The sequence below is a fragment of the Pyrus communis genome, chromosome 1 (assembly GCF_963583255.1).
Source record: "Pyrus communis chromosome 1, drPyrComm1.1, whole genome shotgun sequence".
Taxonomy (NCBI): Eukaryota; Viridiplantae; Streptophyta; class Magnoliopsida; order Rosales; family Rosaceae; genus Pyrus; species Pyrus communis.
Genome location: NC_084803.1, coordinates 8,849,520 through 8,874,181, shown reverse-complemented (window position 1 = coordinate 8,874,181; position 24,662 = coordinate 8,849,520). Strand labels below are relative to the sequence as shown.

General features: G+C 36.8%; 3 protein-coding genes and 1 non-coding gene across 7 annotated transcripts; 1 reads left to right on the top strand and 3 right to left on the bottom strand.

Moving 5' to 3' along the window:
- Positions 1–358: 358 nt before the first annotated feature.
- Positions 359–10,984, bottom strand: LOC137736545 (uncharacterized). The gene is made up of 12 exons (XM_068475799.1): positions 10,783–10,984; positions 9,060–10,450; positions 7,215–7,267; positions 6,390–6,565; positions 5,827–5,887; positions 5,638–5,736; positions 4,474–4,568; positions 4,140–4,253; positions 2,349–2,416; positions 1,507–1,617; positions 825–1,056; positions 359–655 (listed from the first exon to the last, which is right to left on the bottom strand). Exons 2-12 carry the CDS (start codon positions 10,403–10,405, stop codon positions 545–547), a joined length of 2,466 nt encoding a protein of 821 aa, XP_068331900.1. The 5' UTR covers positions 10,406–10,450; positions 10,783–10,984; the 3' UTR covers positions 359–544.
- Positions 10,985–11,827: 843 nt separating this feature from the next.
- On the bottom strand, positions 11,828–11,931 carry LOC137720565 (U6 spliceosomal RNA). Its single transcript, XR_011066538.1, has one exon. It is a non-coding gene; the product is annotated as a U6 spliceosomal RNA (small nuclear RNA).
- A 72-nt stretch (positions 11,932–12,003) lies between these two features.
- On the top strand, positions 12,004–15,688 carry LOC137736351 (protein DYAD). Of its 4 annotated transcripts, none has more exons than XM_068475648.1 (8): positions 12,004–12,110; positions 13,306–13,592; positions 13,674–14,057; positions 14,132–14,186; positions 14,281–14,364; positions 14,508–14,845; positions 14,922–15,042; positions 15,152–15,688. In XM_068475648.1, the coding sequence occupies exons 2-8, from the start codon at positions 13,321–13,323 to the stop codon at positions 15,323–15,325; spliced, it is 1,428 nt and encodes a 475-aa protein (XP_068331749.1). In that variant the 5' UTR covers positions 12,004–12,110; positions 13,306–13,320; the 3' UTR covers positions 15,326–15,688. The 4 variants fall into 4 exon arrangements, with proteins under 4 accessions (XP_068331749.1, XP_068331743.1, XP_068331739.1 ...); XM_068475642.1 differs by having other exon boundaries at positions 12,009–12,110; positions 13,262–13,592; XM_068475638.1 differs by lacking the exon at positions 12,004–12,110 and having other exon boundaries at positions 12,143–13,592.
- A 130-nt stretch (positions 15,689–15,818) lies between these two features.
- LOC137736343 (ferric reduction oxidase 6-like) lies at positions 15,819–19,950 on the bottom strand. The gene is made up of 9 exons (XM_068475630.1): positions 19,416–19,950; positions 19,223–19,319; positions 18,831–19,028; positions 18,116–18,350; positions 17,703–18,030; positions 17,334–17,613; positions 16,997–17,240; positions 16,453–16,903; positions 15,819–16,338 (listed from the first exon to the last, which is right to left on the bottom strand). The coding sequence occupies exons 1-9, from the start codon at positions 19,771–19,773 to the stop codon at positions 16,169–16,171; spliced, it is 2,361 nt and encodes a 786-aa protein (XP_068331731.1). The 5' UTR covers positions 19,774–19,950; the 3' UTR covers positions 15,819–16,168.
- Between the last annotated feature and the right edge of the window lie 4,712 nt (positions 19,951–24,662).

Here is a 24,662-nt window from a genome sequence, read left to right as displayed (position 1 = left end):
TGTAATATTTTTTTTATAAAAAAATTATTTTCTTCGTTATTAGCTTCATTCGATTACACACTTACCCTAGTTGATTATTGATTGATTTGTGTTGCATAATCAAATTTAAGAGAATTTTCTTGATAAGCGGGTTGGCGGGTGCAGGTTTGGAAGTACCATTCTCCGCGGAGGAGGGGATGAGAATCCACATTTATCTCCGCGGCGATGGGAATTAAAAAGAAAGGTTATGGATGTGGTTATGGGGAAAAAAATCCCACAAGGATGTAGGGATAGAGGTAGCAACACCCCCAACTACCACCCGAGAACATCGTCCGTGTAACAAAATTCGTTTTGTACATAAAACTTAGAACATCATGTGTAAAACAAATAGTATACGGTTTATTATTGTATAATTGTAAACCCCTTCAAGATTTAAGTAAAACATACATTACCGAACCCCACACGCATAAATTCAGGAATAAAATCAGAACAGCAAGAAAAAACATGTCCAGAAACACCCTTCCTTGTACAAACAAATTCAGAAAACGAGACGCATTACATTTGGTTAATTTGTCGACAGAAAATGCACCCGAGCAAGTGTGTACTCTTTCCCAGCAATCCAAACACCCGTCTGCGACCACTGCACATCCTCCCAGTCAAGATTCTCCTCCAACACCTAACCACCATGAAAACAACATTTTTAATCTACACCCACAAAGAAAAGACATACAAACGCGAATAACTTCACGTAGAAACATTATCCGAATTCACAATTAACCCAGCAACCTCTTATCAAATCTCATAATGTTAACGAACTAAAAATGAAGGATAACAACATGTAGTACCTCCACATAGTCAAGGGGAAGTGGGATCCCAACTGACCGCAGGACCTTCTGGGGAAGAGGCGTTTTACATAGAGACCAACGGAAGACATCAACCATGATGTTATCAGAATCATTTCTTTCACCATTGGTGGAATGTGAGACATGCTTTTGACTCTTCTCTGTCTCGCCTTCATGCATCTGAGACAGCTGCGCAGCTTTGATCATTTTCTCTCCGCTAAAACAGAGCTCATACCTTCAGATAATAGATCAAAAGGTAAGAAAACACAACGCATTTAGAAAAAAAATCTAGTGCAGCATGACTACATCACCCACCTTAAAAATAAAAAAAAAAAAATTTAATCTTAACAAAAAGAAAACTCCGAAACACACAGATAGATGATCCAAAGAACATATCATTTAACCAAACAGGGTCAATGCAAATAAGAAATGGAAAAGAAAAAAAAGGGAAAAGGTCCCTACTTTTTAAGTAAATGTCGTTCAATAGCTAAACAAGCATGAAATAGAGAGAAAAAGCCAAAGTTCCCTATCCAAAAAGTAATTCATCTCCTATGTCATGTAAACTTCATTATCCAATACAAACAAAGGAAAAAAAATGAGATAATCAAATATCGAATATTAGTTCTTAAAAGTGCTCATGATCACATCCCAAATACAGAGTAAAATAAATAATTAGCGTTTGTACCTGCATGAATGTGTTTCTAAGTACAGAACTTCTCCCTTCTTCAGACGCGCAGAAGTATACAGGGTTTTCTTCAAACCCTTGTCAGCAACAATGCTTATACTATACTTAATCCTGAAAGTTAAGAAAGAAGAAGAAGAAGATCATTAGGTTTACCAATTTTATTAGGAACAAGGTTAATGAAAAAGAAAATTATAATAACAAGTTCCATGAGCTGTCCTATTAGTCTCTTCTCAAAAGAAAATAAAATGAAACAAAAGAAGCTGCCTCCTATTGGATTAGAGTATTTGATGCTGCTTTCCCTTCGTAATTTGAAATTTTGAATGTGGATTTCACATCTATGAATTTTAAATAGCTTTTGAGTTAACAATGGTACCGTTTCTTTTCCCAAAAAAGAAGAAAGCTGCTATGCTAGAAATCATAATTTTGAGTGTAGCAATTAAGATGTGTTCAAGTATCACAAGAAAAATTAAACTAAGATCTGTTCCTAGGTTGAGTTGTTACACAGACACAAGTTTTCAAAAAAATGTTTGCAGCCTTGAACTAAAAATTACTTTTTATTTTATATAAAAGAAACAGAGGTTAATATTTAGTGGATCAGGGTGCAAGTGAAAGCTCGTTTCCAACCTATATAGGGGGTAGAGATCAGGAAAAACCTAAAGAATGTTTCCAGAAATAACATGAGCATCAACTTAGTGTAATAAATTACACCCCGCACCCCCCCAAAAAAAAAAAAAAAAAAAAAAAAAAAAAGACAAAAGGATTATGCATAAAATAGGTATCTCTATTCTGAATGGACATAAAACAAAGATTTATTTTGGTCAAAAAGGAAGACTTGAATGTACCAAGGCTCATTGCAGAGGTTGTACTGTATTGTAACTTCTCGTACGAATCTCTGTTGTCGCAATGCATTCTGAAGAATTAAAACCATCATGTAAGCTGAGAATTAATGATAATTGCTGAAGGGCTTCTATCTATGTTGTGTGCTTTATGAAAATAAAAGCATATGATAATCCATATATAAAGACCACCCAAGTCTGAATCTTATGCTGCTGCAGTAATTTCTAGAAGCTGAAACATAAGAAAACTCATATGAAGGCGATTCTTTAAAATGAAAACACATGCATATAAAATTCAATTTATCGTGACACTGCTTAACCATGGTAATACTGTTACAACAACCTTAAGAGAGCATCTCCAGAATTAACTTAAAATTGTTCAAAGAAGTCAATATATTAACTTGCACTTTTTTTTATATATCAATCATTGATCAAAATGGAACTTAGAATTGCATGAGTTTTTTCTAAGATCATAGCTAAGATCTTATCAAGAATATACAAGCAAATATATAGATTCAACCCAAATAAAGCTTTAGGTTATTTGCCGTCACCACCCAGCCTCACAGGGGTCATTTGTACCTCCATTGCCTTTGAACGTATTTCTAGTGTGCCCCGACAATGTAAACGCCATACTTTCCTTGCAGACTTGCAGTTTTACTAACTGTTAGTTCATGTGCACACTTTTTTCCTTTTTGTTTCCCCTTTTTTTCCCTATAAGTTATAACCAAAAATGTGCATCCCTAGTATAGATATACTATAGAAACATAGGCCAAGCGAAGAAGTACCTCAAACCTTCAAAGCAGAATGTTCTAACACCTCATAAGATTAAAAATCACGTTTATATTACATGAACCATAAAGACCAAAAATGAATATTCTCCAAAAGTCCTATTTGTACTTTGACAAACTGACCATGCCAACTCACAAACAAATCAGACAAGTATGGAGAACACAAACACCGCAGCTTCACAAAACATGCAAAAGCAAATGACAATTTACAGAGTTGAAATCCTCCATAGGCAAAGCAAGAGGGCACCAAATTCTCTCCCAAGGAAAAGATGTATTGGATCTCAGCAGACCGCCATGACACAATTCAAACTCACTCTTCAAGAAAAACTCCATCTAACCACAGATCTTTAACACCTCAAACTCCAGTTATATAAAGAATTTTTTGAAATTAAAATAAAACCCATTCCTAAATCATTAACGGTTTTCAAAAAGGTTGGATTCCAATGCACACTACCCTCCAAATAATCAGTCTTGGGTATTCTTGCCTGCTACCAATTCAAAAGAAAACAAGAAAAGGATGCTTATCAAGATTACCAGCTGCTAGCACAGCAGGTGTGGGGTCTTATCACAAAAGGCCTTGTTTTATTAGTAGTGGAACCGTTCACTTTCATATTTATTGTATTACATTTTCTCAAGTTCCCGATGTGGGATTTACATCTTTAAACTCGTCCCCTTCCGTGGACCACCTCATAGTGGGCGCACATGCAATCAATTTCGTCTGGAACAACCCCAAACCACTTATATGTTTCAAAGATGAATAGTTTTCAGCTGCAGCAGGTAATGGCTAATGAAATACGAGATATAATCCAACAGCAGAAGTTTTGTTCAACTAAAATTATAACTAAAAAACTTCAGCAAACAGAGGAGGTTTGTATGTTTGATGACTAAAACTTATATGTGACATTGTGACTGCACTAATGGAAAATGGACTAGGGGATACATTCCAAAAGGAAGAAAAACTTCAACTAAAATACAAATAAAATCAATTGCTGAGCAGAGTAGAAAATACCGAAGCTGCAGCCCTTGTAGTCATTGAGCGCTCCACAATCACTGGAGCAAGGGTAGGCTCCACCGTAGAAGTATGTGTAAGACAAGCTTCAAGATCAATGGTTCCACCCGCTTTCTGCAAACCAAACAATTCGGAAGAAGCATCAGGCACTATAAGCCCAGCAGCATCATTAAAAACACTTTCCAGTTCATATTTAACAATATTAAGTCCAGGTCCAAATATATGTACTTAGTGTCTGCAATAAAATTTGGGCATCCTCAAAAGGGTATAACACATACACATTCGTGCACACACACTTAAAAGAAGAAATAAATTAACTTTTAAGTTTTATCACCTTGACGATGCAACAGCGCTCAACACGGAAACTACAACCAATTGCAGCTCCCCACGCACGCGATCGAACATTGTTTCTCAGTGACGAAATGTAACCTAAAAAATACGTTACAAAACAGAATTAGACAAAGCATTATTTTATCCTAATGTGGAGTGCTAATAAAATTTCATCTAATGAAATAAAATTACAGTTTCGTCTTATAGACTTTCATTTATTACATAAAATTTCATCTTAAATGTATCAGACAGTTTCTTGTATGAAATATAACTTCATAGTTATTTACCAAACCGGGAGGAGTAAAAAAATTAAAGGAACCATCTTTGGTTTGTCTTTTAAACAAGGTTGATGTACTCAAATCAAGGCACTGCATTAAATTAGAACTGAGAGATTGAGCTTTTTATAATTGTGTAATACAGGGAGTGCCCTCCTCTCTTCCTTCAGTCATCCAACTTAAACTAGGCAAGCACAATCACTTTAGATAGGCAATAGAGCTAGCAACCAAAGACTTCGAACCTCAGCAATTGTTGTCGTTAATTGAAAGTGGAAAACTTCGAAGATTATCACTTAGTTGCCCTCAATTAAACCCACAACCCATTTTAATACCCACAATCACCATACACATTTAACCTTTTAGTTTTTGGCTCCCATAAACATAACCCACTTTGAGATTGTGCCACAAACTCTTGCATTTAAATCCACCACATGAAGGGAGGTCCAGCTCTCACCTAGAGAGAGGTCAATCTTTACTCAATTCATCTTTCTATTTCTCATTACGACCGTTGATCAATTTTTGGCTTCAACAAACCTCAATGGGAAATCTCTATAAACATTTAGGAACCGAGGATGGGACACCACACACCAACTCATGTGATCTTTCAATCAATGATGGCTTATAAGTTATTAACTTTAATTCTGTTATTTTTCATTAAATTAATAACACATATTTTAGCTTGTAAATAAGCAACTTGCAAGACAAAAATCTGTACTTAAGTGCTTATATAATTTTATTGTCAACAATTGATTATATGATTAAAATTGAGATGCAGATCGTATTAATTATTTTATAAGCTAATGAATAAATGATTGATGATATGGCATTAGAAAATCTATGTAGTTCATCTAATTCAACGTGCATATCATAAAGCATAAAGAGTAGTCACTTACAGTCTTGTGGAGGTAGTACTCGAACTGTAGCACGCAACTCCTGGATAGCAGGAGGCGGAGGAGATGCTGTGGGCCGGCAATATCCTGTGTGCATGAGTACTGGAAAGCAAGATCGAACCATTAATACTGGTTTTCATATGTAATCTAATCTAAGTTATTCTAAAAAAAACCAATGACAAAACCACACACCAGCAACGAGATCAGAATCATCTGTGTATATATCTGTCCCCCATAGCTGGCCACCTCTAACCTGCATACAATGGAATTAAAAGAACACAATCAAATCTAAAGAAAATTACAAAACAAAAACAAGAAGCAATCATTAACCTTGCATGCAATGCCCTGACTCGGACCCTGACAAGAATGAGGATAAAACAAAACACTTTTCTAACACATTGATTCATGAGGGCAAACAGATGAGAAACATAATAAACAAAAAGTGAACTACAGACGCAGCTTATTAACCGAAGAAAGGAAAAAGAGGTGACACTTAAAAGCTCCTAGTAAGGGTAGATTAGCTGCTATTATCAAATATCAACATAATTGTGTTTACACCTCATCAGGTACGGGCAATGTAACAATAATGAACACTCTATAGAAATCAAGAACAGATATTATGAATATTTAGAGCAGGAGTTCTAGAATTGAAAATAAGTAGTATAACCAAAATGGGCAAAAACAAGTACTTTGTAGGTCAATTTTGTATGAACCTAATGTATCAATATTTGGCATGAACCTAATTCAGATCTTACTTGGCGATTTGTTGCGGTAACATGTTCAGCTGGAATCCGAATCTCAAGGGTTGGACCAGTAAGAGAACTTTCACCATTTTTTTCACCTGGAGATGCTTCATATTCCTTCCAGACTTTTATCAGTTCTTGCATGCATTCGCCAACTTTATAAACAACAGGTGATACTTCACTTTTACCTGAAACAATAGCAGCATTAAAATATAACCTATGTGTAGAGATTACCATCTAATATCTGAAATGTTAGATATGAAAAAAAATGTTTACTACACACTACACAACTCTCTGACTCTCTCCCCTCTTTCGATTGTGTCTTGGCATGCTTGCATCAGTTAGAAAATTAACAAGAATGGGACCTATTAGCAAACAACTTCTAAGAAGCTGAGAACGTGTTTATCACGCTCAGCCTTCTTTGAAATTCCAAATTACATTCACCCAAGAAAAATGATCTCCCCTCGTGTCTGCCTGTGCAAAAGAAAGCTGTAAAAACTATTGAGAAGTTTTTCCTCCTAGGAAACTGTTTGTTTATGTATATTTCTCTCTTTAGTTTGAATGATCCATGTGACCTTCTACAAGCAACTGTTCTTATTGCTTCTCACTTTCCACCAGGGAAGATGCTTAAGAACTCCTTTTTTCCCCTGACCATACTAATTCGCCACTGGGACGGGGTGAAGGCTTTCTACATTATGAACAAAAGCTAATTTTTGGACCTCAAACAATCATTAACCATCCTTTCGACTTTCTTCACAACGTGAAAGCTTATTTGCATGTATGTATTTTTTGGAGGGTAAAGTCAAGAGGTTTCTATTGCAATCTACAGAACTTCACCAAGAAAAATTTCTTGTTGCCAGAAATTGGAATACAAGAGCACACCTTGGGATCTGCAAAACACAAGAGCACAGAAGAAAATTAATGGGTATATAAAACCAAAGAGGTATGTCCATCACAGATAAATGAATATCATAAAGTTGAGTACAAAACCAAAAGATACTGAAAAATGACATTGTATGGAAAAAAAACCACTCTGATATGTCACAAAATAATAAGCACACTGTTAAGGAAATAATTCGTTCAAAAAACTTGACGGTTGAATTTATACTGGTATTATAAGATTAATGCTTTACTAAGCAGTTACCTTAGGCTACCATTACATTTATCCAGTGACTTGGGGTAAAAAAAAAAAAAAGTGCTTGGAGTAACAAATAATGTTTATTATTTATTGCAAATTGAATCAGTATAAACTAAATTACAAGATCAATGTTATCACTCAGCAAATTACTTGTGATAAGAAAAAAAAAAATTAGTGTCACCAAATATTTATCCTATTATGATGTAACGAGATGACTGCCACTTATTTATGTGCAAACTGTATAATAGTGTATGCACTGCAAAAAGCTCAATCATCCACTTCAAAACAATTTAAGGGTTTTTATCACAAATGTTCCCTTATCTTTTGTCAACTCATCAGTTTGATCCTTTATATTCCCAACTCATCAATATTGTCCCTTATCTATTGCTTTACTCATCAATGTTGTCTTTAACATCTAAGTCCGTTGGAAAATCCGTTAGTTTACTGATGTGGCATCTTGTGGGGGCCTCAAAGCTAATTATATGATGACATTTGGATTAATAAAAAGTCAATCATTTAAAATTAGTAAGAAATATATTTAATTATTTTAAAATTTAAGAATCCATTTTAAGAGTAAAGAAAGCTACAGGAAAAAAAAAGTGAGAAACTGAAAGGTGGAACGACGGTAGGTTTGGGGGAGGGTAGCAGGGCAGTGGTGTGTTGTGGATGCGGTAGCAGGAAGGGTGCCGATTAGGGTTGGGTATGGGATGGCTGGGTGCAACGCGGGGGTGGGAGTGTGAGTGACTCGGTTGATCTAGTGGGGGTGCGAAGGTGGAGTGAAGGGAACGGCTGGGGTATGGGCTGTAGAAGTTGAATTTGGGATTAAAAGTTGCATATTGAGAGTGGAGTGGGCAGTGTTGGTTAGGCAAAGAACCAACCAAATTCAAATTACCAAATCCAATTCTTCAATAGGGTGGGTGTCGACGAGGGGGTGATGGTAGGGAAGGGTGGGCGGTGGGAGGTGATGTTGTCCAGTGGTTTTCCCTTTTTTTTTCAATTTTTTTCTTGTTTTCCTACATGGGCTTAAGCTTTTCCTTGTAGATTTAATTGTTTTAATATATGTGTCATAAATTGATTGGTAACATGGGCTCCACACGGATCCCATGTTGACAAAGTAACGGATTTTCTAATGGAGTTAGGCACCAGCAGCAACATTGATGAGTTGAGGAATAGATAAGGGAAGACACTGATGAGTTTGGAACATAAAGAACCAAACTGATGAGTTGAGATAAGATCAAAGGACCATTTGTGATAAAATCCACAATTTCAAATATACCTACAAAATATATTACTTATGGACATTGCGCAAATAACTACATAATGGTAACTCTTTCTAATTCAATAAGATAGGCAAAACATGCTAATAAAGAAAAAAAATACGAAGCAACTAATTTAGTTTCGAAGTTAGTAGTTATGCATGCAAAATGATTATGAAAATAAACAAATAAAGCAAATTTTCACATGTACGTTTAATAATGTGAAATTGGTAAGCCATCATGCTTGCAATAAAGTCAGAAACAGAAAAGGAAAATATTAAAACCCACCCTTCATTGTCTTGAATGCGCGACCTAAAACGCAGATCATGGTTTGCCACCAGAGGGCTACCCCTTGACCGTTGCATCCTTTTACGCTGAACTCCATGATTATAGACTTCCCTTTCTCTGTCTGTGGCCCCTTCACCATCTGCACATCCATCATCTGATTCTTTGTCATATCCCCTACGCTGCTTTTCAGCTCTATCTCCTTCAACATCAACATCTCTTTCTTTCCTCCTGTCTCTAGATTCCCTATCGACAGTTCTCCAACTGTCAAAATCTTTCTGTTTCTTTTGCTCTGGCGGAAGATTATCCTGCTCTGACATTCTAATAGATCCATCACCAACTTCCTTCTCATTATTCGAACCATCTTTGTCTACTCCATTCCATGGGTCTCTCTTGGTATGATCCCTTTCCCGCTCTCTTACTCTTTCTTTGTCTTTTCCAGTGTCCCTCCTCTCCCTCTCCGACCTCTCTGCATCTCTTTCTTCCTTTGCTGGTTCTTTGCCCTCACTGCTGATAGCTACTTGAATACTAGTCCTACGATCACTTCTTTCCTTATCCTTTTCGCCCCAATCCCGGTGCTTTGCATCTTTCCTTTTTCTATCCTTTTCTTTGAATTTATCATCACCTTTAGAATCAAACTTGTTCTCCCCAACAGCCTCATGTGCCTCAACATGATCCCGCTCCTCCGTAGTGGGAAGTTCCTTTCCAACTTCAACGTGGCCTTGAGAACTGCCGCGATGCCAGGTGTCTGTAGTTGCGGGTGGGGCATCGGAATGTCGTTTTCCTCTATGGTAATCTTTTGATTCTTTCCAGTTCAAGTGACTAGTGGCCAGTGCATAACCTTCCATTTTGGGGTCAGCCTTAAGATCGTTAAAATTCTGCCTTTCATATTTGACCTCCTTGTTGTCATCTCCTCTGCTGTCATACCTTACCTCTTTTTCACCCTTAGAACTCTGAGCATCCCTTCTTGTGTCGTTGTACAACTCTCTTGCATCTGTCTTTGTGTCTCGGTTCTCAAAGCGAACATCTCTAGTGTCCCTGGACTCCAATCTATTGTCGGGAGCCGAAGGATGATCTATGTGCATATCACTAGAATTCGAGGGCATTCGATAGATTGAGTGGAGGGGAGATCGCCTATCAGGGTCGCGAGAATCGGTGCGGGGAATCTTGGGCAAGCGAGCATCGGGGCCAATGTCATAGGGAGGATGGTATTCATTGGAAACAGAGGATGAGAGCTTGGGGTATGGTCCGGAATCGTCATGTGGTTGTGGGTGCGGGTGAGGATGCGGGTATTTGGAAGAGGAGGAATGACCACTCTCTTCGTGAGGTCGTTTAGGCGGACCACTCATGGTCAACAGTTCCTTGCTTATGACTGGAACCGGAAGAATTGATGACTGCAACCAAACAAACAAACAATCAGAAAACCCTAAATACAAAAGAAACCACAACTTTGGCTCGTAAGTAAGACAACCACAAGAGAAATCCAATTCCTTTGAAAAGGATAACAAAACAAAACCCCAAATTATTTTAGGGTCAGAAATATAATACAGATAAACTGAGTTTACAAAATTGAGAAATGATACCCTAATGGCAGAAAAACCCTAGATAAACAAGCACACCCACAATGTGATTCAGAAGAAGAAGAAAACCCTAATAAAAATAAATAAATAAAAAGATAAACAAATAAATAAACAAATATGAATGATTGAGTAGGTTGCATGTTTACCTTGTTTTCTTCTCCTCGAATCAAATTCAATCCTCTGTGTGTCTGCGGCTCCAAGGTAGCTGATTTTGCTTGTTGCTTTTGGAGTTATGGAGGTGTTAATACGGGCGGAATCGATGGGACAATGCGTACGGATGAGGAGAAGCAGACTAGTCAGTGACGATGACAAGAGACAGAAACCAACCGGAAGGAAGGAATCCCGCTAATTGCCAATTTCCTATGGTTCAATTGACGGCGGTGATCTATTCTTTTTATGAGCGTTTCTCTCCATGCGGCATCAATTTCAGTTTGGGCTGGCCCAGCCCATGAAAGGTTACTAGACTGGAGGCCCTGTGGTTTTATTTTTGCTGCAGCCCAACTCGACTGGAAACCCATGAGTTTTGGCCCAGCCCATAAACGTACATACCAAATTTATACACATTGTTGAATCAGCCATGAAGTATCTGCGGAGGATTCTATTTGTAATTTAATTAGTATTTCAAAAGAATGTATATATAAATACCTTAGTGATAAATTATTTATATTTATTTATAGTTGTATAACTTGAGCAAAGACTAGTGATAAGATGTTAAGTTCGGCTAAGATGATATTACTCATCTTTAAGCTAAGCTCAAGTTCGAAATAATATGTTCAAGCTTGACTCGAATAATTGTTTTTCAAGTTTGAATTCGGTTCGTTTGTAAATCAAATTTGAAATTTTATTCAGCACGACTTAGTGAAAAGTGAAAAATGTTAAAATAAACTAAAATAAAAAAATAATAATAAATACTTCAAAATTATTGCACCTCCAACATTAAAAAATATGAGTTGCAAAGCTCAAGTTCATGTGATTTTATTATAATATTTTATTCAAGCTCAGCTTGTTTCGTTTATGAATGGAGCTTGAACGAGCCAAACTAAGAAACAAATTTGAACAGTCCAAGTTGGGTCATAGATCTAAGCCAGAGCCTGATCTAACTGTTTTATTTTCTATTTCTCTTACTATTTATGAGATTTGAACTCAAAACATATTACTTATAAATAAACATGAATATAACTAGAATTGACAAAAAATTTCAACCAAATCTTGAATCATGCGGGTTATTCTCGCGCAAAGTCATATGCTAATCTTTTTGTATCGTTTTAATTTTATCGGATAACCTCGAAGGAACCAAAAAAGGTGAACACGTGTCATGCGTGGGTTTAAGAAATAATAGAAGGCGAATTTGGCGGTTAGGGTTTTAGGAGAAGAGAAAAACACCGAGCCTCGTCTTATTTAAGTTCTCTTGCTTGCGTTCCTCTTGTGGGAGGACTGAGGAGGCACCTTCACACTTGCTTCAGCTCTAACTCAGGTAAACTAAACAAAACCTCTCTCTCTGGGGTATCCAGCGCGAACACGAAACGAAGAATTTGGGGGGTACACTTTTTCAGCATGATTGTTAATATATATGTGTAATTTAGGGTTTTCAACTTCATTGATGGATGGCAAACGGACCACATTGTCTCCTAAAACCCCCTTTCGTTTCTTTCTGTCGGGCTTCTGCGTCCGTCCGTCCGTCCGTCTGATTTCAGAGTTTTCCAACCTAACAAATTTCTGAATTTTGTTTTTTTTTATTTTTTTATTTTTATCTTTGAAATTTTTTCATGCGTTGTGTTTGGTAACGAAGACAAAAATGGAAACCCATTTTTGAATTACCACAAAGTAAAACCCTGAAAATGGTCGGGATGTTATTTTCTAACCCAGGGGCTAAAGCCTAAAGGGGTTTCAATTTCATTATGTTATGTGTAAAGCTCAGCCTTTAAATTTTAAAACTTTATCTATTTTTTCTTTGATTTGCAGATATACAGTTGCCATTGTCACGCATTTTGTATTGCATTTTGTAATTTTTTTTGTGGTTCCTGATTATACGAATATGAATGATGATCTACCGGAGACTAAAGCACTCGCTTTTTTATCATTAATTGATGCAATACCCTTAATCTGAGATATGGAACCTACAGCTTTCAGATCGAGGGATAGGCATAGCGGTTACTTATAATAAATGAATATTTTAAAATTTCATAGATGTAATGGGTAGGTAGCAAGTTGCAGATTTATTCAGTGCCAAGCTCTTAAATGGGTGTGTTTTGGGAGCTAATGAAATGAACTTGGTCAATTGTTTTGGTAGTTACTGTAAGAAATGGTTTGTCAACTGCAGAATCTAAATTGCTAGGAAATGTGGCTTTTAGTTTCCAAATTCATGCGTGTACACCAGAACTGAATCAGGTCATCAGTCGCGTCCATATTTTTTCCATCAAATGTTTCAGAATACAGTTGGTAGATGAAGGGTTCGCCGAATAAGATGTCTAGCTCTTGTTGAACTGAAATTGAATTCATGTTTAGACTTTTAGAATCACACCAATCAACTTCTTTCTCTTAGAAACTTAACTAGTAGTTTAATAGGACTTTTAATGGTTCAGAGCGTTTGATCGCATCTGCATGTACTTCTGTTGTGCACTGAAGTTGTAGGTGACTGACAAAGCACAGAGATATTCTACTGGTTTCAGCTAGGAGACACCCAGATGGCACAGTGGGGTACTCGTCGGCGAATTGTCTTCCTTGGAAGACACGATGGAAATAAACCTCAACTTTCATCCAGCAGCAGTTATTCAACACATGAAGTGAAAGCTGTGAAAACTGAACCCCTGGAGGTACCAGAGATCAAGAAGAGGAAGCGCCTTAGCCTCAGTGAACTGAAAGAGAAGGAAGCATTGCTTTGTACGAAGAGGCCAACTAGTTCCAAGGTTATGACAAAGAAGTGTAGTAATGTGATTGAAAGATGGACAGTTGAAAGGTAGAACCCACTATCACCTTTTGCTTGATTACACTGCTCGTAAGGCTTTTTGATATCACAACAAATTAACTTTATATGCAGGTATAAGCAAGCAGAGCAAGCTATACTGGAAATTTTGAAGGCTGAAGATGCAACTTTTGGAAACCCAATTTCCAGGAGCGACTTGAGGATGGCAGCTCGTAAGCGGATTGGTGATACTGGGCTGCTCGATCACTTACTGAAGCACCTTGATGGTAAAGTGGCACCAGGTGGGAATGAGCGGTTTCGGCGGTGGTTCAACACCAGCGGAAGAATGGAGTACTGGTTGGAGAGTGATGACCTGGCTAATATACGGCAGGAGGCTGGGGTGCATGATCCTTACTGGATTCCAACATCTAGGTTGATGCCAGGTGGTGGCCCCTTTGATGATTCTGTTTCTGCTGGAGAACTGAAGCTACTTAAGGCAGAAGTAGATAAAATGAAGAGGTAAATGGAATCTTTATAAATCAAACTTGTAACTGATATATGTGTTCATAAATAATCTATCTTTTTATTAAAAGTGATATACAGGAGCTGCTTATATCCCAGAAGCAAGAGAAAGACCAAGCCAACCAGGTTGAGTTTAATGTTAAACAACATTTTATCGACATTACAATTTGATATTGGACTACTGCTGGATGAAATCTAAATCTCAGTGTTTGTTAAACAGGAGAGGCTCGAGGATTTGGCAAAATGGAAAGCTCAGTCTGAGCAAAGCTTGAAAGTGATTTTAGGTTCTTGGAAGGGTATGCAGGTATATAAAATGGAAATCCCAGTTAATTGTTCTGTCATGTTTTACAAAATCCATCTACTATTGGACAAGAAGTATGTGTTCAGTCGAGTATGTTTACGGCAGTTTGGTTCTGGTGAAATTTCATATTCTTTTCTTTTATACAGGACAATTTTGAGGAATTAATGACATGGAAGGATAAAGTCGAGCAACAGGTAGTGGAAATTACAAATGTTTTGAACAATATGCAAGGACCAAAGCAATACACTGTCACCAAGACTGAAGCATCTGAGCAATGGGAAGATTGGCTAGAGAGCACCAACCTTGACAGTTTTCAGGGAAATAAACTTGTGCCATGGTTTGAGAGCAACAGTCTGGTTAATTCTGAGGAAGAAGTTATAATCCAAGATCCCTGCTTAGCCCTACGGCTTAGATCAAAGCATGGTGATAGCTCATCTCAGGACCCTTTTGGCAAAGTCAAGGAAGATAAGGCCGAAATGGAGAGGTAACAAATAAAATGTAAAACCTCAAACCATAAAAAATTGTTATCTAAGCTGAGCTTCTTGTGATTTTGCTGCTAGAAACAGAGATGTGTGTGAGCTGTTACTGGAGAAGCAAAGTGAAGATCAAGCTAATGTGACCCCTGATTCTTCTGCTACTGCAAATTCAAAGTCGGATCTTGACAATCTGGTTGTGTTTCAGGTGATATGCTGACAACAGATTAATAGAGGACTTGATATTTGGAATTGTTTCATTTTAAGTTTTCTGGAATGATGTAAACAAAGCCTCATTAAAATCTCCTTGTTGACAGGAAATGTTTCAGGAGCTGTTTAATTGGAAGTATATAACAGAGCAGAAGCTGAGTGAGATATCAAATACCATGAATGTCATGAAGCAGAATTCAACACTATTGACTCCTCCAGCCCCTCACGTACCAGAAGATGGAACTCACTGTATGGAATTTCATCCTTGTTTCATGTTTTAGGATGATTCTAGACTAGCAAGAGCCATAGGATTTAGATGTTGTATAGCATTCACGAAGCTACTGCCTGAAATCACCGTTCCAGCTACTAAACCAGTGAGACCCGCTTCTAACCTACATGTTGAGTCAGAACCCCTTCTAGGTATTGCTCCTTTAATTTAATACCGACCTTAAGTTAAATGTGGTGCAAATGTTAATATACCGCTGATGGTAATATATAGGTTTAGACCGTTTTCCTAGGATGCACTTATCTTTTGAATGACACGGCAAATGAAATGATCCACAGCCACAGGTGGACATACTTATGTAATGTGTTTAGGTTGTGACATTGCGACCGCTGATATGAAGCGTATTTACAAGGTTCCACATGCTTTTGTTACGCAAACTTTGTTGCACATGCGTTTGGGGGAGACTTGTTTAAATGGACCCTCGTCTACATTACGTATTGTGATGATGATAGAATGATTATCTGTTGATTATATCACATATGAGCTAATGACGGATGCAGAAAGAGTTTGTTACGCGTTTAGTATAAGTTAAATGATGAGTCAAGTTGGATTATGAACTTCCTGGAGAAGTTGTCACCATAATGATTAGTAAACCAAGGCAAGGCTGAATCTTGCGTTACGGAAACTAGATGAAACCTGCGTTATGAACTTCCAGATATTAGGGAACATTTTTCTTCTATTCCATTATAAAGTGGGAAGCTTTATTGGCTTGGGATCGTCCTTTTTTAAGTCGTTGTCGATACTTTATTGTTACGCATACAGCATACTGTAGTCAAATAAGAGGACCGCATTAGGTTATAGAACCATATAAATTTGTATGTATAGGCTACTGCTACGGCTACAGATCGAAACTGTGACTGTTGAAATGGAAGATAGGATCGTCGCGTTGTCTCCTCAAATTGTGTGACCTGATCTCTTTGGCAACACTTGATTCAAAACTTGGAGGACCACAGACAATGACGCCCACATCGACGCTACCCCAATCCTTGGATATGGTTCCAAAAATTTCTGCATTCAGTAACAAGTAATCAGAACATGTACTAATCGGAACAAGTTTCTCTCCTCAATCTTTGGCATCTGCGGAAATATACGTCAATTCGACATTTCAGGGAGGGGGCATACCTTTGAAGTTCGGCCTTGCACCATAACGAATGCCGGTTAACTTTGAAAGATTTTCTCGGTGCTCATTTGAATCACTGCGACCTACAGTTTCTTCATGCTCCGCCTTATATACATCTGAAGCATCATCTTCGCATTGATCCTGTACCGAAATTTTTCGCTCCCAAAGATGCCATAAACCAACCACAAGACCCCCAAAGACGACCACGCTTGCAATCATACAGAGCAGCAACAGAAGCCCTTTGTACCACCATGCAGATATACGGTACGGGTTTATGTACAAGACATCCAACAAACCCAATATGATAACGAAGCCTGCCGTCGATGAGATGAGATATAGTCCGGACCATAGATTATGTCCGGTACCAACCAAAACAGACATGCTACACCTTTTCGGCCTAGGAGGACAACGAGGAGGAAACTCCAGCGCGCTGTTCGGAACTTGACCCTCTTCCTGCAAGCAGCAATCAAACTAAATGTCAAGGAACAGCTGAACGAAACACATTTCATAGGAAATACAACGAAACCGATATGTAAACAAACATACCAACGGAGGACCAGATTCCCGAGTGACGTAAATTAGAGTCTGAATATTTAGTTTACTGGAAACTGTGTCCATGTCAATGGTTGAAAGAAGAGGAAGCTCGTTTGATGTTTTGACAGCCCAGACAATCAAAATATTTCGTACTTGACACAATCTCCCTTCCTTAACACAGTGGACAATGTCACTCAGGACAGCCAGGAAAGGCGAAATCCCGATGCCGCCCGCTACTAAGACCAGATGTTCATACCTAATTAAAAGAACAATATATAAATTAGTCAAACAGGAGTATGATACAAAAAAAATTGTGATAAAAACAATTGAGAGACTTGAGAGTACATACACCAAGTGGTATGGTATCTCATGCCCATAAGGCCCCTCAACAGACACTGTTAGTGTCGTAGGAGGCGTGCAAGAGAGCGCGCTTTGTTGTTGTTCAGCCTCTGAATTTTTCAAGATCTTTCCTCGAAGATTTTCTGTCCATTTCCCAAGAACCTTGATGAGGACGGAAATGTGATACTTACCGTCCAGAGGACTGGATGAAACGCTAAAAGGATGCCATTGAAGCCATGACAGTTCCCGGACTTGAAGAAAAATAAAACTGAGCGCGTTGTACTGCAGATCTAAAATATGGTGTCAAGAGCAAATTGTTACTCGTATGGTATAACAGAATATGAAACAAGCAAACGTGCGTGCGAAGAAAAATATTTACTTTCAGGTTTTGCGAGGACTAATTCTACAGTTCCGCATGGAAGGCACTTGGCCGAGATTACACCAACAGTCCTTCGCGATTGGCAGAATCTCAGAAAACGATCAAGGATATAAATAAATATGCCTCCGGCAGCACAGGCGAAAAGGAAATCACCAACATGCATAGCCAAGAAGGCAATGAAGATGACATATAGTTGATGAGTGTAGAAGAACAACTCAAAATTCAGCTTTCTAACTGGAGGGAGCGATGTGACCCACATCAACAGACCAGCAGCAAGGCTGATTACTCCTGCAAGATTTGCAACACCAATCTCCCTCCACTCCAATATCTGCATCAAATCAATAATCGAAATTTTAAATATGCACTCGAGCATCCTATATGCGACTAAATCTTTCTTTGGCATGAACACTCACTTTAGCAAGGAGATCGCCCTCCATTGCCCATGCCGCTATGTAACATAGTCCATGGAGAGTAAAGAGCGACATCGTGAGATGTCCCAGCCATACATGATATCTTGTAGCATGCTCGAAAGGTATATCTATAAGGCGAAGAAGAACTGATCCCCTTGCAATAGGAAGGAACAAAAATGCCAAGCAAAACATCCCACTCGAGGCTAAGTATGCCCCGAAAACTGCCAGGAACAAACAACTGACAAGTTCAAGTAAACAAGGACAACCATCAGCAAACTAAACCAATCTTGAAACCAAAGAGACAAGAGCACATAAGTTAACTCTGACAATTCACCATGACATGCTACAAGAGAATAAAGGGAAAGGGGCAACAAACAGAATTGCTGGTTAATTTATCAGAGATTTTCAACATTATACATAAGTAAAGAAGGTAATTTTCCGACGTTATAAACTGAGATTCTCAATTTCTCAGTCATTTACACAGAACATGTGCCATTTAAAAGGTTAGTGATTAGACACCTAGATGAAGAAGAATACTATGCTTTCCATCTATAGTAAAACGGGATTCCTGCTAAGAAACTGCTCTTAATATACACACACACGAGCACGTACGCATCATGGTGAATTCCACGAATCTAGCTAATTGGTTTATCTGCTTACGAATTTTACAGGCAAGGCAACTATAGTCACTTAACTCATGTATAGGTAGATATTATACCTTTGTGCTTTAAGACTTAACGCACCAGGGATCTTGTCGAGAATGCTCACGGCATAATAGGACACAGACCACATAGTATACACAACAAAGAGTAATATCCCAATCAACTCAGCAGCAGAAACAACCCCAAATAGTCCATCCACAAGAACTGGGAATGTCCACAAGCGGAAACTCGGGTTTTCTGAAGTCTTCTTCTTCCTGCATAAACAGTTCATACATTACACAATAAAACATCGATTGGGTGAACATTCAAGTGATATGATTGAACTAGAACACCAAAACGTGAAGACGTATATATATATTCAACAATCTGATTAAAGTAAAGGCAGAACAGCAGCTGGTAAAGGAAAGCAGCGATCAATGTATTTTTCAAAAGAAATCAATAGACATACTTGTGGGGGAGCTCTTCTTCCCCGGAGATAGCAAGAAATGCTATCGAAAGCAAGGCAATAACGAGAAGAGGACCGTTGAACAGAAGGAGCAGGGTTCCTGCATCCGATTCCAAAGTTAACTTTAATTTTAGTTTTAGGTGAAAATAAGAGCAAAGGAGGCAATGATGAGTTGATCAAATGCCTGCCAACAAACCTGTAGTCCCGTAAAGAGTTCCATCGGTGGCAACAATCCAGTCACCAAATAATGTCTGCACAGAGCCTAGAGGGAACAGAAAAATGAAAACCACCCATGAAATGAAAAGCACCCACATTGTGATCTTGAGAGTCCATTTCGCCAAGGTTACGAAAAGAGGTATCTTCCGGACGAAGGCACGTCGAGAAGGTTGGCTTGGAAGAAGAAGGGGGTTATGGACACCGATTTCATCCATGGTTAATGCTTTGATCCTTCCTTCCTTCCTAATTATCAATGTTTTTAATCTAGCTAGGTGCCTCAGTCTCGGGGAGTCAGTCGGTTCCTTGAGTAGTGAGTTCTGAACTGAACCAACATACATATATTTATACTCATTTAAATTAAGAGAGTTAGGAAAAAAATCCGAAGTCTGTGGAACCCTATACCAATTGCCATATCTACAGCGCCGGATAATAAATTATCGATTAAATATTGACAAGATACGATATGACGGCGCAATGTATAAAAATTTCTAAGCCAATCATGCAGCTTGTAGCCTTTATATCTCATCTGCACGGAATGCAGAATGTTCACACAAGTATTTATCAAGATTATGGTATAAAATAAACCACAGACTAATAGAAAGTGACAGCTTGAAGAGAGCAAGAAGAACCGGATTCGATTACACTTTTACATACATATATGTTGAAAAATGCAATCCCGCATCAGAACATGACAAAATGGATTACTGGATGAACAGTTTCACTACTAACAATATCGAGGTTTTTTGTAAATAAAACCCGATACCTACTAAGCAGATGGTTAAAGTTACACAATATCGGTGTAATTAGAGGCTGGTTTGGTATTACTGTGATTTGAAAAAAAACTGTTTTTGCTGTGCTGTGAGAATAAGCTCATTTTTGCTGCTTCACGTTTTCAGCTTTTTTTTACCCAAAACTGTAAAAATAAATTATTTTTAAATGTTTACCAAACATCTTTTTGAACTCATCTTTTTATTGAAGCCACTTTTTATAAAAGTTTATATATGCAAGCGGTTTCCAGCAGGTATTACCGTATTACAGTACAGCATAGTACATACTGTACAGTGATTGATGTTCACAATTCACAGGTAGCAAAAGTAACAGCAGTGACGCTCACAATTAAGTGAATTCACATAAATATCCCATGAATAATTAATATTTATTTAATACCCCGCGAAAATGATACATGAAGCAAAACACAAGGGAAGAAACCTTAGTGCGAAACTAGGTTTAGTCGAGTTGGGTAAAGATATGTGCTCCTTCATCTATCTAGTTCGAATCACATTTTTCACAGTTTACATATATTTAATTTGTAATATCACTTGAAGGAAAACACAAAAGACAGATATATATATTAATATTACTAACAAAGATAATTATATAAGCATTTACTATATGAAAATTAAACTAATGAATGGATACTCTTATAAAAAAAAAAAAACTATGAACATGGATAATGGACGGACCACCCAAATTTTCTGTGTACCTTAAGAGACTAGAATCAATCCTATCCGTATAACAGATTCTTCTGATCTTCTTCTTCAAGTTGCTGAATTCGATATATACGTGGTTTCGCTTGATTTTCTGCAATTCAATGCATGATTGATGAATGGCAGTTGAACTAAGACTGTTTGGTTTCGTGGGGTATCCACTTCTATTCTCTCCTACAGGTACGTGGGAGCTGCATGATTGTGTTTGTTACTCTGCTCCTGCATTTATGAGAAACATGTGATCAGTTAAAAAGCTTCATCCATCTCTATTTTAATTTGCTTTTGTCTTGACACAACGGAAAAATTGTTTTTTTTTATTCTATACCGAAATGCCACAAGTTTGAGTTTTGGAAACAGTTCTTGTAAAGTAAGGGTAACGTTCTTTCCTCCGACTCTCACAAAATAGGAAGTCTTGTTGGCTTAAGGTCGCTTTTTTATATTGTTACCGTGTGTGTTTACACATTGCTGATATTATTGCCTTTGCTTTATCATTTGCCCCAATTTTACTCTCAGAATCGTGTGGTGGTAATTGGTACGTTCGTAATCTTGTGGATATTTACTACCATGATGTAGGTGGTAAGTATTCCTCTTTATTAAAAGTGGAAACTCTTAAGTAGATTATTCTGTTTAACTTTCTCTAATTATTTTCTTATGTAAGTGTATTGAAAAGTTCATACCTAATTTTTTTTTTTTTTTTTTGGTAAAACATACCTAAATATTTTCTTGTATAAGTTACTTACCATAAATTGTTGATGCAAATGTCAATAAATAAATGCAAATTTATTTGAATTTCAAATGAGTATTAGAATTTACAATATTTTTCATAAATTTAACTCAGGGAACCAAGAAATTATTTTAAAAAAGGACAAAAAATGACATTGATTGCATATGCTGACATTAAATAGAGTTTAGAGACTAAAATCAATTTTTAATCTTGTATATGATATTTATCTAAACTTGATATTATATCAGCAATATGTGGGGTGTTAATATAAGGCTTTTTAGTTAGAATGGTCCCTGAGATTTGCATAACTCCTCACTTTGGTTCCTGAGTTTGTTCACCATTAATCATATTGATCATTCATTGAAAAATCTTCATTAAATAAGAATAGAATGACCGAAATACCCTTAATTTTTATCAAATCATTTTGGCCCATTGTTTATTAAATTGAGGTATATTTGTTATTTTGATCCTTATCTAAAATAATGTTGCACGGAATAACCTAAATGACTGATGGTGGACAATCTCAGGCACCACTTTTATTAATTTCAAATCTCATGGACCAAAATGATATGTTATGCAAATCTCAAATATCATTTTAGCAAAAAAAAAAACTTAATATATTAAGCCTTAAAAAAAAACCTGCCTTCTCTATTTATTTAAACCTATAATGGAAAACAATTTCTCTCAACCGGTAAACCCTATACTTATTGCCTTGAACATTTCGATGATCTTCTCATAAATTAATACCTAAAAATAAATAGTTTAGATCATGAAATTAATAGTAAGAGGGGGTAATACGAGGCGCTAGAGCCATATAAATACTTACTAATGGTGAAATTGGGGTTCAACTATAAGATCAATTGACAATATGGAGAGTAGTCCAAGACCACATAAACACATAGCAAGCATTGTCCCTCACCAATGTGGGACAAATCTCAACACGTCCTCGCACGTGTGGCCAATTTTCAAGCCTACACGTGGACAACAACTAGATGGCGCGGAGCGCGTGTGGCCGTTTGGCTTCACACGAGGACAAAATGGCTCTAATACCATGATGAAATTGAGGTTCCACCATAAAACCAATTGATAATATGGGAAGTAATCCAAGACCATATAAGCATATAACAAACATTATCCCTCACCGATGTGACGGATAAATCTCAACAACTAACAAATTAAAGCTGACCGCTATTGTACGCATATATTATAGGGTGAACAGCTTTGTTATGTATCAGGTAGAGAAGAAGGTCATTTTCTTTGGTTTAGGTGTTCATTAATCATTAGTTCAAGGTCTTCTCGAGATATGATTGACGCTTAAGGTACCGGAATTATTCAACTTTAATTTGTCTAGCTGTATGCTATATTCCAATTTATCATAAATACAGAGATATGAATATTGATAGCTAGATTGAACAACATGTATGACATATTATTTAAAAGGTCGGACATGTAGCATCACCTATTTTACATAATTTTTTTAACACATTTTTGTGGGTCTTTGTATAATGTATTTTAATGATTCGAAATGTTTATATTTTAAAACAACATTCATAGATTATTCTTACAAAAATTTATGTAAATCTAAAATTATTATGACTTTCATTTATAAGGAACAAAATAGACGAATACGATTCTATAAAAAAAATCCTAAACCTTTAATCCAACTATCACATGGTTTCATATTTTGGTGAGCTTTGGTAGATATGATATTTAAAGAAAAATCTAAAAGATAGATGGTTTGAATCGTTAAAATACATTACAAAATGAGCTCTACATAAACGTGTATAAATAATTGCATAAACAAATAGTGGTGCGAATACGTTCCTTACTTAAATCTCTTCATTCTGTAACTCGTAGAAGAGGCAAATTCTTTCAGGACAATACAGTCTGCCGGTCCATAGACAAGACTGCTGATTAAAAACAACCTAACAATTTTAATAGTGGTCCTTGGATGGCAACCACAAACATGAAGACGTAATCCAAGTGAGTTGGGAGAAAAATATGATTTACTTAGATCGTAGAGATATTCTAAAATTGTTTCCAATCGTAAGATTATTTAAGTGAATATTTGTATTTCGAAAAGATCGGTATATATTATGTCTGCTAAAATTGAGAATGGAGGTCTCTAGCAATTGATGTAGTGACATTAAGACAAGTATGTACATGATATTTTTTTTTAGTATATCGATATTTTTATACTAAGATGAGGGAGTTCAACTAAGTCATACAATGAGTAACCTAGTTTGGTATCGAATTCACCATCTACGAAATTCGAACCTAAGACCTCTCACTTCCAAACGAAATGAATTCCACCAGACCGTAATACTGAGTAAGGGTAGTTTAAAAGAGGTTAAAAATCTTATTCAATTAAAATTTTATATAAATCTATGAAAATTCAGGTGTATTAAATGAAAAAAATGTTAATCAATCAAAACTTGATTTTGAAGGAATATAAACAGTGATGTGGATTTCGATGAATTCGAAGAGTTATATATGTATTTTAAGAACTAACAAATCCATCACCTTCTATGAGATTTTAACGGATTTACAGTTTGTAAAAGTTATTATGTTGATGAATGATTTGATATGAACTCGCAATTTATAAAATTTAAAATTTATTACTTACAAGTAAACTATACTACATAATTTTTAGTGAAAATTTTGGGTCTAACATCCCATTGTTTATTTTTTTTGGGTTGTGGGGGATTGTTATCCAGTGAATTTGATATTGCTGCTCGCCAAAAGAAACAGTGGGTGTTTGTGACAGACGACTCCAAATCTGAATTACAGTCGGAAGGATAATGTAATCCTGTACTTGCAATCTGCTTCTCTTCACCATACATTGACAATGTTTCAAATGCTTCCATAAACTATAACCTCGCAAGATCTACTGTATGTAATATTTCTTCTCAATTAATTTCAGAACGTCATTGATTCAAATAACTACGTCAGACACAATTAATATTTTGAAATACAATATGAAGGTGGCATTTTTTGTTTCTTTTAATCATAGTTT

Excerpts from the sequence above, each read along its gene's own strand:
- LOC137736545 (XM_068475799.1), bottom strand. The coding sequence starts at position 10,405 with ATGAGTGGTCCGCCTAAACGACCTCACGAAGAGAGTGGTCATTCCTCC. Across the intron at positions 6,566-7,214 it reads GCAACAAGAAATTTTTCTTG|GTAAAAGTGAAGTATCACCT; the intron begins GTGAAGTTCTGT and ends CTATTGTTTCAG. Across the intron at positions 4,569-5,637 it reads AGTACTACCTCCACAAGACT|GTTACATTTCGTCACTGAGA; the intron begins GTAAGTGACTAC and ends CGTATTTTTTAG.
- LOC137736351 (XM_068475648.1), top strand. The coding sequence starts at position 13,321 with ATGGCACAGTGGGGTACTCGTCGGCGAATTGTCTTCCTTGGAAGACAC. Across the intron at positions 13,593-13,673 it reads GAAAGATGGACAGTTGAAAG|GTATAAGCAAGCAGAGCAAG; the intron begins GTAGAACCCACT and ends CTTTATATGCAG. Across the intron at positions 14,365-14,507 it reads GTTCTTGGAAGGGTATGCAG|GACAATTTTGAGGAATTAAT; the intron begins GTATATAAAATG and ends TCTTTTATACAG.
- LOC137736343 (XM_068475630.1), bottom strand. The coding sequence starts at position 19,773 with ATGTATGTTGGTTCAGTTCAGAACTCACTACTCAAGGAACCGACTGAC. Across the intron at positions 19,029-19,222 it reads GAAGAAGAGCTCCCCCACAA|GAAGAAGAAGACTTCAGAAA; the intron begins GTATGTCTATTG and ends CTGTTTATGCAG. Across the intron at positions 17,614-17,702 it reads AGTCCTCGCAAAACCTGAAA|ATCTGCAGTACAACGCGCTC; the intron begins GTAAATATTTTT and ends ACCATATTTTAG.